Source organism: Magallana gigas, chromosome 5 (genome assembly GCF_963853765.1).
Source record: "Magallana gigas chromosome 5, xbMagGiga1.1, whole genome shotgun sequence".
In the NCBI taxonomy this organism is placed as follows: domain Eukaryota; kingdom Metazoa; phylum Mollusca; class Bivalvia; order Ostreida; family Ostreidae; genus Magallana; species Magallana gigas.
Window position 1 is genome coordinate 6829720 of NC_088857.1, and position 13961 is coordinate 6843680.

Genomic DNA, 13961 nt, shown 5'->3' on the forward strand with positions numbered 1-13961 from the left:
TATCTAAATGATAAATTTCGAAGTTATAAAGTTTTGTTTAAACATTTCTTTCAAGAGAATTTTTATAAAAATGAAAAGTCCGAAACAAAACTTGTTAAACCGACACTGAATGATCTGGTTCCCCAATTTTCAACTGGTTCATGTACCATATTCCGAGTGAACTGCCAACTGCATGACTGCATGTGATTGGTGCATGTTTAAGTCATACTCAACCAAACAAGCGGGTATTTATATGCTGTATTTGTTTTGGACAGGAAAAAATAGCAAAAAATACTTTTATCACATCTGGTACTCACTTCTGACTTTAAATCTCATTGATTATCTTACCCCCCAAAATACTGTAACAATTTCTATCATGTTTAAAAATTTGAAATAACTGGTTAATTGTAATGCCTTTGAAATGAATGATAAGTAACACGGTCGACATTTAATTAAATTTCTGAGGTGAATCGTCTCTTTTTCTAGATTTCCAAGAGTCTCGGAAAGAAACTTGCAATTTCTTTAGGAATCCATATTCAGGTTGGAATAAAAAATCAAGCTGCTACAGAGAAGAATTCCATACGCAAAACAAATAGAAGTCAGGATGGCACAAAATAGTTACAAAGATAAAGACGTGCTTCAACAATTCAATGTTACACTTATTCCTAAGAAGGAAATTATAAATGTAAATTCATTATTTCATTATATTACAATTCATTAATTGACATAACCGAACTTTATTTATCAGATAATTTGTTGGATTAATACATTTACAGTCAATCCCAAGTTATTGTTTTCATTACATTTTGATGATATTCAACAAAAATAAACATACCTGTCAATAATGCACAATTGAAATCTATTAAAGGGAAGATATCCAAGACTTCTTCATTGGGAACACAAATTAAAGGGAATTAACTTTAAGATTTCGTCATTTACACAACATCTGTTTTTAGCTGGAAAATCTCAGTGAATCAAAAATGAGATTTCCTACAGTTATTTATAATGGGAAATGTTGTCATCTCCATCCCAAAGTACTCGGGACACCTTGCAAAAAATTGTTAACATTTTCATCTGGGGTGCTTTTCATGTGTGATGCAAAATTCTTGTTGACATTTTATTTTTGCTAAGTATTGAATCCTGAAGCAAAAGAGGGGTGTTTCAGAACGAAAAAAAAATTGCCTTATTTCATTGTAAGAAATGATAGTAGGTTGGGCATGAAGGTATTTATGATTTTTGAAAATGTGATTGAAGCAGAAACTTGGGACAGAGTATAGAATGTTTTGAAATTCAGATTTTAAATTATTGAGTTTGTTTTGCTTTTGAATATTTGCTTTACTTTTCTTTGTTAATCTACAGGAGTATGAAAGCATAACCCCTTCACAAGAATCCATAGAAGAAGGGAATCCTGTTTTGAATATTGATTGTTGGAAAGAATCACAAGTTTTGACATTTAATCAGGAATCAGGGGATGGAATCGCACTAGACAAGGTCAGCATTTATGATATAACACCATATATAAATTTTTACGATGTTTTTATAGAGTTTGCACCTTTACATGTAGGAATTATTTTTCACTTGAAATGGGCAATGAACCTTCCATTATTCACATGTTTATATACAAATTAAACTATGCAATTGAAAGTGTGTTAGACTGGATTGATGTATTGTGTCCTGTCAACCATTATTGAATTCCCAGAGACTACCGGTAATTTGCTAGTTTCTTTACTTGTATGCTATGGCTTTCGTTGACAAAGATGATGTATCCAACACTTGTTGTGCAGATCTTTTCTTGTGTGCTCAATACACCTGATCAATTTTGTAGGTAATAGATCTCCTTCATCCACCCAGGACTGGTAAACCCTTCATGTCTGATTACTCTACTCCTTGGTCAAATCAGGAGGAGATTAAACAAGGTATTCAGATCAGTTACCTGTAAACTGTATGTACCTCATCCCCCCCCCCCCCCAAAAAAAAAATAAACTAATATTGATGAATTACTAAATCTCTTCTACCTAAAAAGACTGAAAACAATTCATAATTCATTCTTAAATTTTTAAAGCAACAAAATTATTGGATGCAATGAATACTATAGAATTGGATGATAAATTAAGAGAACTTTCTATCAGTACGGTTACAAGTTGATACATATGTATAGTGTTTTTGTGTGTATTGTTGGAGACCCAAGGCCAGACTCCAAGAAACTTTCAGAATGCAGAGTTTTCTCCATTTATCTTATCATTTTACATGTGGCATACCTCCAAAAAAACTCTAGTAGATTTGCTCTTAAGGTGCTCAAATCAGGCAACACTATAGTTTCTCTTTAGGCCTAACAAAAAATAGGTCTGTTTCCACTTTCAGGCTGAAAAAAATTAGGATCGGTAGGTCAGCTTTTTTTTTTTTTTTTTTTAATCTTTTTTTTTTCTTCTCCATCTGTTCAGTTGTGCTTATTAAACTATTCATCTATTTAACTGGGTAAGATAAAAAAAACCCAAGTACTAGTATTTGTTGTCATTGTTTAAATGATCTGATGAACTTTTTCCCCGGCTGGTGGGAACATTTCTCGAGCTCAACTGGCACGACATGTGCTGCCATTTGTAAATAACAAACATCTACACAACACTGATGACATCTAAATAGGTTCTATAAGGGTTTTTACGACTTAAATTTAGAGGACACAATAAATTTTTAAATCGGATAAAAACGAAATTTTAACAAAAAACGGATAAAAACGGAAATTTACGAAAAAACTCAAAAAAAAATTTTGGGTCGGCGGGTTTAAGTTAGGGTCGGTCGGGAAAGCGGAAACAAACCTATTTTTTTGTTAGGCCTTAGCTAAAAAATGAGCAAGTAAAAAAAGCTAGATAAGTCAACAGATTTTTTTTCCAATCCATCAATAATAGAAAGTAAAAACCTTGTTTTTGTATGTTAAAAATAAAAAAAATCATGTTCTGAAAATGGTGAGATTCTCTTCACAGAAGTGAAGGAGTCATTTGAATAGGGCATTAATACCCACAAGATCGCAAAAAGTGGCAGGTCTGACCTTGGGTTTCAATCAATGCATTTGAAAGTTGTATGATCTCCTTTGTTTTACAGGAGATAGCTCACAGGAATTGGACCCCCTTGTTACCTCATTCAAACTAGAAACAATGTGTTCACCCACCCTCCAGGCTTGTCAAACAGAAGAAACAGAGATAAAAGAAATTAGTATGGCTAGAGAATCACCAAGTTATCAGACTGCTGAAACTACAGACACGCATAGAGATGAGAGCAGCTCTGCAGCTAAAGTATCGTCTAGTACCCAGGCTGGTAAACACCTACATGTAATCTTTGCATTTATTGGACTAATTTGTAGTACCGGTACATCAAGTATTGTAAATCACCTACTGTAGTCAAATTTATTTTAAAACAGAGCTCATTTTAATGACACAATCATGTCATGTGAAATCTTTAACAAAAGTGATTGTCTGAAAATAACATTTGTACAAATAATAACCAAATTAGATCCAAATCTCTAAGTTTGTTTAGTTTGTATTCCTTTTAATAAGGAAATTTTCGAATTATGAAAATATTTAGCTTTTTATTATCTGTAAATAATCGATTTGTTCAATAATTTAAACAAGTTATGAGTAATATTAATCAGAAAATCCATTTAAGAAGATTAAAATACTTCCTGTTAATGAAGGTAAGGGAGTTGTCTACTCATGAGCTGATAATTTTATAAACTGGTATATTCTAGTAGAAATTTAATGTTATTGCCAAGTCAGTGAATCCTTGCAGGTTGCAGTCACATTCATTCACTGGAAATCTTTAATTAAGAGAAATTATATATTGGACAGAGAGTCAACATGACACACTCCTACCCCCCCCCCCCCCCCCCCCCAGTCCAACACCTTGTATTCTTGTATTAGCATCCCCCAGACAAACCCTGAACAATCAGAAGAAAACATACAATGTTTTGCAAAACCAAAATTTTCTACAGCAGAAAAATATACATGTATAGCAAGAGTTTTCTTACTCCACAATCCTTGTTTTAACACAAATTGAATTTCTTTCAAAGAGTCCAGCCCCAAACTAACCAAAACTACAGTAGCAACATTTGCTCAAGCTCAACTCATTCCCGTCACAGAGATCAAAGAACCAAGCCCCTCACTAGATATCAGAATGTACAGCTGCATAGAGTGTCGTAGAGGCATGGGAGCCCAAAGTCACTTCAGGTAAAATACCAAATGTCAGTTATAAACACAATTTACAGTTATATACAAAGTTCACAGTTATATAAAAAGTTTACAGTTGGTATATAAATGCAAAGTTTACAGTTATATACAAAGTTGACAAGGGGTATAACCAAAAGTTTACAGTGGATATACATGTACAGAGTTTTTAGAATTGATGACTAAAGGCCACTTCTTGGTCAGAACTACATTCATTGATACTTATAAGTATTGTTTCAATAGCATAGAGTGACTTTGATAGTCACACCAGTTCAGAACAATATACAATTTGATTTATCAAATGGTTTGTTTCCGCTTTCCCAACTGACCATAGCTTTTACAGCTGACTCAAAATTTTTTTAGTAAAAGATTTTTTACAGAAAATCATTTATTTCCATTTTTATCTAATTTGAAAAAAAAAATTACTCAAAATTTTAGTCCAAAAAATGTTTTTAGCAGTTACTCTTTTCAAATTTGTGTACCGGTAACTTTTGTTTCAAAATGGCTGTATGTTTTCATGATTTGCAGATATTGATAATGCTTTCATCGCTGGCAGAGGAAGAATCTGATATATAATATCAATGTTTGTTTTCTTTAGGCCAGCTTAATAGTCAGGAACAATAAAAAGTATTTCTCCTTTTATACCTTTCAGCAGTGTCAGTATATAATTGGCATGTATGGATACTGCTCAAAACGTACTGCAATGAAGGAAAAAAAATATTTGAAAAAAAAAATTCCGACCTACCAACCCTACTTATTTTCAGCTTGAAAGGGGAAACAAACCATTACATGTATTTTTTTAGGCCTTATCATAAAGTCTCATGTATAATAGTTTAATACATACTTTTGTCAATGGGTAACCCATTATTAGTCATGATTATTTCTGCTCAAGTCACCAATGTCCATGTATTGAATGAATAATAAGGATGGAAGGCCAGGGAGTATTATATTTGTTATATACCATAACCCAATAGGTATGTACTGTAACTACATCATCCATTGTAGGACCTACAGGAAGTGTTCTCTGTGTTGCTATGCCACACGCTGCTCTACTGCCTTCACCAAACACAGGGAATTTCACACATCCCAGCGTCATAACGAAATCAGAACAAGGAGAGGGAAAGAGATAAAAGACATCAGAATCAGTGCACCAAGAGAGAGGAAGATGAAGGACTCCCTAATGTGTGTTTGTGGTTTTATCAGTCCCTATGGAGATAAAGCTGGTAAGTAAGACTCAGCACATTAAATCAGGTCAGTATCAAATGAAGTAGTGAATAGAGTAGTTAATTAAGACAGTGTCACAGGTCAATATAGAATCCATTAATATTAGTGCTGCACATCCCATGTTTGTTTGTTTGTTTTTTGATAAATGCCATGTTGATTCATGGCCTTGGCCAAATAACGTCCAGTCAAGGTCATGATTATCATCAGCTTAGGCCATGAGCTTCTTATGACTCTTCTTTAAAAGTTGACAGATAGACCCTTATTCCCATTTAATTTTGAATTTATTTGGAAGGCAAATAAAAAAATAGATGTGTCTTAATGCCACTAATGCCCTCTGCTGGCAGAATTTTTTTTAAAATGCTATCTTTAATTTTTCATTTGTTTACACAGAAGAAGTCTTATTTTTTTTCGAAGTTCAAGGGGCATAAATCTGGCAAAAATTATCAAACCTGGACCAAATTCGATTTTAACCTGTATTTTTTTTTTAAGTGCAGTCCTGTTAATGCAATTTCAACTTTAAATACCGTATATATCTCTTCAAAAGTTAGAGAGCAGAAACTGAATTTTTTTTCTTCTTGTTTCTTTATAATTTAAAAAATCATAACTTGATCTAAAATCGTCGGATCTGGAACAAATTTCAAACTTGACCTGCATATTTCTATGACATATCTTTATATCAATATATATATGGTCACCATCTCAATCTTGTCTAGTAAATGTTGTAGAAATGGTAAAATGGATATGAATGTGAATTGTAATTGTTTTCATTGCTAATCATTGATGGGACATTTTATTGTTGATGTCAGTAATATTTTTTTTTTTTACGCACAGCCAGACACCTCCTGAGGTGTACAGAAAAGTCCTGTTATTATATGACTGCAGCAGCTGAGACGGTGAAAGATGTCGCTGGTAAGTACCGGTAGTGGACAAAGCTTCTCTCATCACTAAGTCTTAAGAGGGCTGGATGATCATAGGCATTTTTAGACAATTTTTATCTCCTTATATATAGAAGAGTTCTCTTGAATGTTATGAGAAAACATTCAAATTTAAATGTAAAAATTATTGCATATACATGTACTAGCAAATATTGATAACTAAATCTTATTGGAGCCTTAAAAAACTTTGTAAACAACAGAAAAAACCCCATAAGTTTTAATGAGCTATAACATTCAGTCTAATTGAATAAGCAAAGCTCTATGTTTAAGAAGTTTAAATGGTGTGAAAATGACAATGACCATCCAACACCTATATAAGACTAGAATACTGAAGTACCGGTAAACATTTGTATAATCATGGTATTTCAGAAATTATAGCTATGTATCGTTACATTTGGCATCATACATTATACATGTATTTACTGGTACTTGTTGTAAAGAGGGACGGGCGTCTAGTATTGAATATGAAACAGTCATCATCAAACTTTTACATCCTTCATAATTATTCATAGAAATTTGTATACCTGTATATAGTTGTTTTTTCTATTGATTTAAAATGCTGTTTTATCTTCAGTTTGTGGTAAACAAGAATCAGAAGAGGACAAGCCTAGAACATTGCCTTCTGGAGAAGTACGACAGAATGAGGAAAAGGAAGAAGTGGAGGGTAATTATATGATAAAAAAGAAAAAATTCATCACTCTTCACCTGTCAAAACAAACTCTCTGTAAAAATGATTGTTTAGAACAGTGTATCAATTATTTAAAGCTTGAAATGAGAATTGTTATGAGAGTTTTGAATAAGAAATTCTGTGACAATGTTTTTGCATGGTGATACATGTACATGTATGTTATTTTTAAGAGCTTGCTTTGTTATATTTATTACCAGAGAAAGAACTTGATTTGAATAATACACATGAAACACAGACAACAGGAGAGTCCTCAATGACTCCAACAACTAAATGGTCGGTCAGAGAGATCAAAAGTATCAGCCAAAAAGAGGCTGAGCTTCTACCTTATTTCTTACAAAAGAGGAGTGGAAAACAGAGGCAGAGTACTAAGTTGTTTGATGATATAACAGAGTTAAACGCTGAAAATATAAAATCCCAGCTGATGGACACCTCAGACATTGTCAGCACAGTAGACTTTGCTCCACCCACTAAACGGCTGATGCAGCTGAAGTGTAGAGGGGGTGTAAAGAGGCTGTTTACACGGCCAGGCAGAAAGAACACCATCACAGCTGCCACGAAGGTCAGTAGGCGCAAGTCAAGGGGTGGGATATTTCTGTGGTAAATCGGACCTCCCAGATTTTATTATCAAATTCTCTCTAGTGTGGCTTTTCCAATGATGTCACATGAAATTTTGATAACTGCAGCAAATACAAAATAAAAATGCTCAATCTTGGAATCAGTGCAGACACCTGACTGATTTGATTTCGTACCTTTTTTTCTTCTGCCAATCACACCCCTGAAATTAAGGCCACATAAAATTAATGTCTCATCCTGATTTGCAAAAAAGAATGGGATGGGTGGGCAGATTTTATTTATTATTTTTTAAACCCATCTTTCACCATTCATGTTCTAGAAATTACAATTGCTCTATTCTTTGTAATTTTTAATGCTAAAATGAGTACACAAATCCATTTGTAATCTTTTAATTCCATTTAATTTCTACTAAACTGTACATGCAAAAAGACATTTGTATGACTGGAATCAAACATCAATCCACATGTTAAGCAGCCATTACAATGTTTTGAATTTTTGTTTACCGTGCTTGATCTTTTTTCCCTGAAAAATCTTTTTTGACACAATTTTTTTTCTTCAAAATAAAATACATTTGGGTGTGCCATTTTCAGAAGGATGGGCGGGGATGACAATCTAAAAATTAATTTTATGTGGCCTGATCATCTTTTTAAAAATGTTTTGAATTTATATGTTTTCAATTACATTGAATAAAACATAAAGCCTGTAAGATCAGCTTGACATAAAAGCAAGTTGTATTTTGAAAATTATATCAATTATCTCCCCTCAGTTATATTGAATGAAAACCATTTTCTAATCTTCTTTGTAGTTGTTTGAGAGGAATTTGATAACACTGATAGAAGAGGAAGTGGTTATTAAAGAGAACAACAATGAGGAATCATAATAATTGATGACAAGAGGGAGAAAGGTAAAGTTTATCTGTAGATTTATTGACTTATTCACATTTAATAAAAGTTTTTAGCTTAATACCAAGACAACTGTGATGTTTTCTTGCCATACATGTATATGCAATCTCATAGATTCTCTTTCGTCATCTCATACCATAACATACCAAAGTATAGCATACAAAATGATTTTAACACAGTTTTTATTTTTAAGAATAAATGTTCACTTTGTGGTAAACTTTGGCTTCTTTTGATTTTACTTTGAATTGTTCAGAATTATTCTGTATACGAAGGCATTTTTGTTCAAATCTCATAGCATACCATATCGTTAAGCATTTCATTTCAATATCTCATAGCGTAGCATACAAATCTCATAGCATTACATTAAAATCTCTTTGCATATTAAGTTTGTATATCATAGCAAAGCTTAAAGTCATAAAACATATGCATGAAACAACTGTAATATAGAGGTAGCTTGATGCAGATCTTAATCTTGATTATCTGCATGTATTACAGCAAACTCCATTGAAGCGTTTAATAGGAGCTTACTCCAGAAAAGTTTCTACGTAATGTTTTGACTGACCTTTGTCCAATCAGATCGTAGCTGGGCGGAGTTGAGACACTACCGCTCTTGACTTGAGTTTTTCAGTAAGGTCAATCGTGTCTCATTTCTAAGAAAATACAAACGTTTGTTGATTTTTTGTGATAGTACAGCAACTTGTTGATAAAATTATCGATAAAATCAATTAATTGATTTGAAAGAGCAAACGTTTGCTTTTCCGATGATTATTTTTAGAAACTACACAACACTCAAACATCACAGCTACTTTTAGAGAGGCACATCAGTATACAACAGTCAGCATAATAATAACAATAGTGTTCTGGCTCATGTACCATGTGGGTATAGTCCACTAATGCATTTTCCATAGGCGGTAATGTTAACGTTATGGTTCATAGCTCCGACCCTAATTTTCGTTCAGCAACGAGGGACCTCTTGAATGAAAGCTCATTAAATTGTCTCTTCCCTGTTAAAATTTCGTGGTGTGAAGTCAGATTCGTTTTCTGGCAAAATGCGTCTGTATTGAAAAACTCTGAAAATGAAAGTAAAAGTAGGGAATTTCTCAGTTTTGGAAAGGGTGTACATCAAACAATTTCAATTCTTTTCTTCAAATGATAATTCAATTTTGACACTTGCTTTTGAAATTGCAAATCCTCTTTTCTGAAATGTGTCAAGCATTCTGATTTAAAATGTCCCAATAAATGTATATACACTCTGCAAGTAAAGGGACTATTTTGCTTAACGCGGGCATGTTAAGGCTTCCCGATGGATTTTACAGCGATGTGTAGAAAGTCACTTGTCTGTACTTCATACGATATGACGTCATAATTAACTTTGACGTCACGATCTGCATTCCTGTCGATAGTTCCCAGGGAATGTATCTCAACGTTAAAAGTGTATTACATCAAACCACTATAAAACTGCATGTTTTCTTTACATATATGCTGCCGTTAATGCTGGACGTACAGAATTCATTCATATTAAAAACCAGTATCAAATAATCGGCAGTTGTAAAGCTTCATTATAAGTAAAAGACAATTTATAAACTAGTGGTTTGGAGACTGTCCCTGCTACGTGTAAACAACTGAATGAAGAAATTTTAATGCATATAAAACCAGCTTGGCGCAGGTGAAAGATCAACATAATTTTAGAATATTTTACGTAAAATTGGTAAAGAATGTAAGTACCAATGTGAATCGTGCTACGGAAACCTACGGATTAGCCCCAATTTTTTGTAAATCGCTTTTGATTAGTAAAAATGTGCATTATTTTGATGATTTTCTGGAATGTTTCAACAATATCTTCGATAAACGAAATATCTAATTTTTTCCCGAGCAAGAACTTCAAAGTATATGACTTTACAAAGGATTTTTCTTAAAAATATGTCTGATTTAATGTCATTAATCACCTGCGCGGATACGATTTAAAAAGATCATTTGCAATACTAGGATTCGCCCGTCACGTGATTACAAAGAACATATGACGTCACAAAATGCATCAAATATAATATTTAACATCGGTGTCAATAAATGTAACATAGATTTTAAGAAATACTCCCGGTCAAAGTATTTTTGCGATGATTCAAATAATATCGTTTTCCAGCCGTATTTTAGCATCGGGACGCCTTAACATTGCTGCGAAAGGCACTACTTTGTTGTCCTACCAATTCTAAAAATAGTTAGAGGGATATACCCATGTATCAAACCCTGACTAGTATATAGGCATAGTACATGCACAACATAACACTATTATATAAATATCATTTTTCTACATTTACAGCAACACTGTCTATGGGCTTGTCCAGGTAGGACTAATGCTGTACAGAAACATGTGAAAAACCAGGCTACACGTCAGCCCGACAAAGAGAGGGTAAGAGATGTGAAGAAATCTTTACCATACAAATAATGGAAAAACTTCTTGACAAAGTGAGAGGCTGAGAAGTAGAGAACTCTTCTCCATGTTTACTGACAGTACTGGACAAAGCTATATCAATAACAGAGAGAAGGGCAAAGTGATATCGTCAGACAGTATTGCTAATGCTATAACATCGGAAGAAAGAGGAGCACAGAAATATCTTCAGAAAATTGCAGTAATGCTACATCAATGACAGAGAGAAGGGCAGAGTAATATCTCCAGACAGTTACAGTAATGCTACATCGCTGACAGAGAGAGGGGCAGAGAAAAATCTCCAGAAAATTGCAGTAATGCAACATCAGTGACAGAAAGAAGGGCTGAGTTATATCTTTAGACAGTACAGGTAATGTTACACCACTTGCTGAGAGAGGGAAAGAGAAATATCTCCAGACAGTACTAGCAGTGCTCATCACTGACAGAGAGAGGGACAGAGAAATATCTCCAGACAGTACTGGCAGTGCTCATCACTGACAGAGAGAGGGACAGAGAAATATCTCCAGACAGTACTGGCAGTGCTCATCACTGACAGAGAGAGGGACAGAGAAATATCTCCAGACAGTACTGGCAGTGCTCATCAGATATCTCCAGACAGTAATGCTTCATCACTGACAGAGCGAGAAAGAGAGGCACAGAAATATTTGAAGACAGAACAAATGAAAGTGTTGACAAACAGAGAAACATGAGACAGTCTATATCCTAAAGAGTGAGTTATTTTGAACCATTGTTTGCAATGTTTTTTTAGATCACCTGAGCTGAATGCTCAAGTGAGCTTATCTGATCACATTTTGTCTGACGAGACTGACGTCTGTTCCATCTGTCCGTCCTTCTGCCCGTCCTTAAACTTTTCGCATTTTCAACATCTTCTCAAGAACTACTAGGCCAATCTCAACCAAACTTGGCACAAATCATCCTTAGGCAAAGGGGATTCTAAGTTGTGAAAATTAAGGGCCACACCCTTTTTTAAAGGGGAGATACATGTAATTAGAAATTAATGAGAAATTTTGAGAAATTTTCAAAAATCTTCTTTTAAAGAACCATAAAGCCAGGAAAGCTGAAACTTGTGTGGAAGCATCCTCAGGTAGTGTAGATTCAAAGTTATGAAAATCATGGCCCCCAGGGAAAGGGTAGGGCCACAATGGGGGGTCGAAGTATTACATAGAAATATATAGAGTATATCTGTAAAAATCTTCTTCTCAGAAACTAATCAGCCAGGAAAGCTGAAAATTGTGTGGATGCATCCTCAGGTACTATAGATTCAAAGTTGTGAAAATCATGACCCCCGGGGTTAGGGTGGGGCACAATGGAGGGTCGAAGTTTTACACAGGAATTTATAGAGTAAATCTTTAAAAACCTTCTTCTCAGAAAATAATCAGCCAGGAAAGCTGAAACTTGTGTGGATGCATCCTTAGGTAGTGTAGATTCAAAGTTGTGAAAATCATGACCCCTGGGGGTAGGGTGGGGCACATTGGAGCGTCGAAGTTTTACATATGAATATATAGAGTAAATCTTTAAAAATCTTCTTCTCAGAAACTATTGTATTATGACTCCATTAAGCTGATTTTATCATACCTATTGTTCCTCAGGTGAGTGATGTGGCCCATGGCCATCTTGTTTAATAGAAGTGGAATCATAAAACATATAGTATTATTCAAGTACAAGCAGTTTTGTAAAGGTATAGGACTGTAGGCATATTTTTACTGGATGTAACACTGAACTTTTTTCTGCAATATGTCTTTTAATTTTTTGTTGTGATTGTAGTGTTATTTTCATTTTTGTAGACCACAAAGTAAAGTTTGAATAAGACAAGAGTAAACTACAATATAGCTGGATTTGACTTGAAGATACAATACATTCTGAATTTTACTTGGAGATGCAATACTTTCTAACTGGATTTGAGATGCAATGCATTCTAAATGGATTTGACTTGGAAATGTGATTTAATTTTTGAGAGAGCGATACATTTCTACTGGATTTGATTTGGAGATACAATACATTCTGACTGGATTTAATTTGGAGATGTAATACATTCTGAATGGATTTAATTTGGAGATGTAATACATTCTGAATGGATTTAATTTGGAGATGCAATACATTGTGAATGGATTTGATATGAAAATGCTCACTCTGTTGAGTGACAATGAAGTGTGTAAATGCACTCCCAATTGAAAATTCCAGATGCAATTCAATCTATGGTTGTGACAATATCAGGCAAAGTTTAATTCACAGATGATATATGGCATTTTTCCAGAATAAGTAACAAATAACATTTAAAAGAAGTAACTGCCACTGTCAACAGAAATAAATGTTTCAACATGCCAGTACAAAATATGCCATGTTTTACAAATATTTCTGCTGTTTCTATATTTGTATTCATCACACAGTTTATGGTTGAAAACTGCATAAATTTACATAAAATGTTGTAACTGCCCCCAGAATAATCTTTTTATTACAACTTATCATTATAACTCCTTTTCAATATATGCATTTGAAGTTTTATTTAGATCATGTACTACATTTACCCTGAAGTTAATTGGCCATATCAAACAAATTGGAATAATAAATCATAATTTATAAGGAAAAGGGATCACTTCACTGTTTGACTTAATTCAGACATAAGCAACTTCACACCTAAATCTAGAGTGAGCAAGTAAAAATTTGTTCCTTTAAAAAAAGTCCGTATTTCTAACCTCTTTGTTGTTCAGAAGGCAACTTATAAATACTTCAATTGGAATTTAATAGATTTATGATTGAAAACTTCTGTCTTAAACCATTATTGAAAAGTATGTGATGTGATGTTTATGTATGATATGAAGTATCAAGATCAAAGAAAGTTAGAAAACAGACTGGAAAAATGCTAATTTATTGAAAGACAACTCTCTCTCTCTCTCTCTCTCTCTCTCTCTCTCTCTCTCTCTGGTTGAGCAATCGCAGTATTCTAATATTTTATTTATTGTAGGGTTATTAAAAAATGTGGCGATGGGGATTTTGCACTCT

General features: G+C 33.7%; 1 protein-coding gene across 2 annotated transcripts; it reads left to right on the forward strand.

Annotated features, from left to right (window-relative positions):
- The first annotated feature begins 88 nt into the window (after positions 1-88).
- LOC105340525 (uncharacterized) lies at positions 89-13623 on the forward strand. 2 transcript variants are annotated; one of them, XM_011446629.4, is made up of 13 exons: positions 89-224; positions 466-664; positions 1339-1470; positions 1805-1895; positions 3076-3288; positions 4040-4196; positions 5199-5416; positions 6249-6326; positions 6927-7016; positions 7238-7599; positions 8419-8517; positions 10833-11670; positions 12746-13623. In XM_011446629.4, the coding sequence occupies exons 2-11, from the start codon at positions 584-586 to the stop codon at positions 8491-8493; spliced, it is 1497 nt and encodes a 498-aa protein (XP_011444931.3). In that variant the 5' UTR covers positions 89-224; positions 466-583; the 3' UTR covers positions 8494-8517; positions 10833-11670; positions 12746-13623. The 2 variants fall into 2 exon arrangements, with proteins under 2 accessions (XP_011444931.3, XP_019927867.3); XM_020072308.3 differs by having other exon boundaries at positions 133-288.
- Positions 13624-13961: the final 338 nt, after the last annotated feature.

Excerpts from the sequence above, each read along its gene's own strand:
- LOC105340525 (XM_011446629.4), top strand. The coding sequence starts at position 584 with ATGGCACAAAATAGTTACAAAGATAAAGACGTGCTTCAACAATTCAAT. Across the intron at positions 5,417-6,248 it reads TCCCTATGGAGATAAAGCTG|CCAGACACCTCCTGAGGTGT; the intron begins GTAAGTAAGACT and ends TTTTACGCACAG. Across the intron at positions 7,017-7,237 it reads GGAAAAGGAAGAAGTGGAGG|AGAAAGAACTTGATTTGAAT; the intron begins GTAATTATATGA and ends ATTTATTACCAG.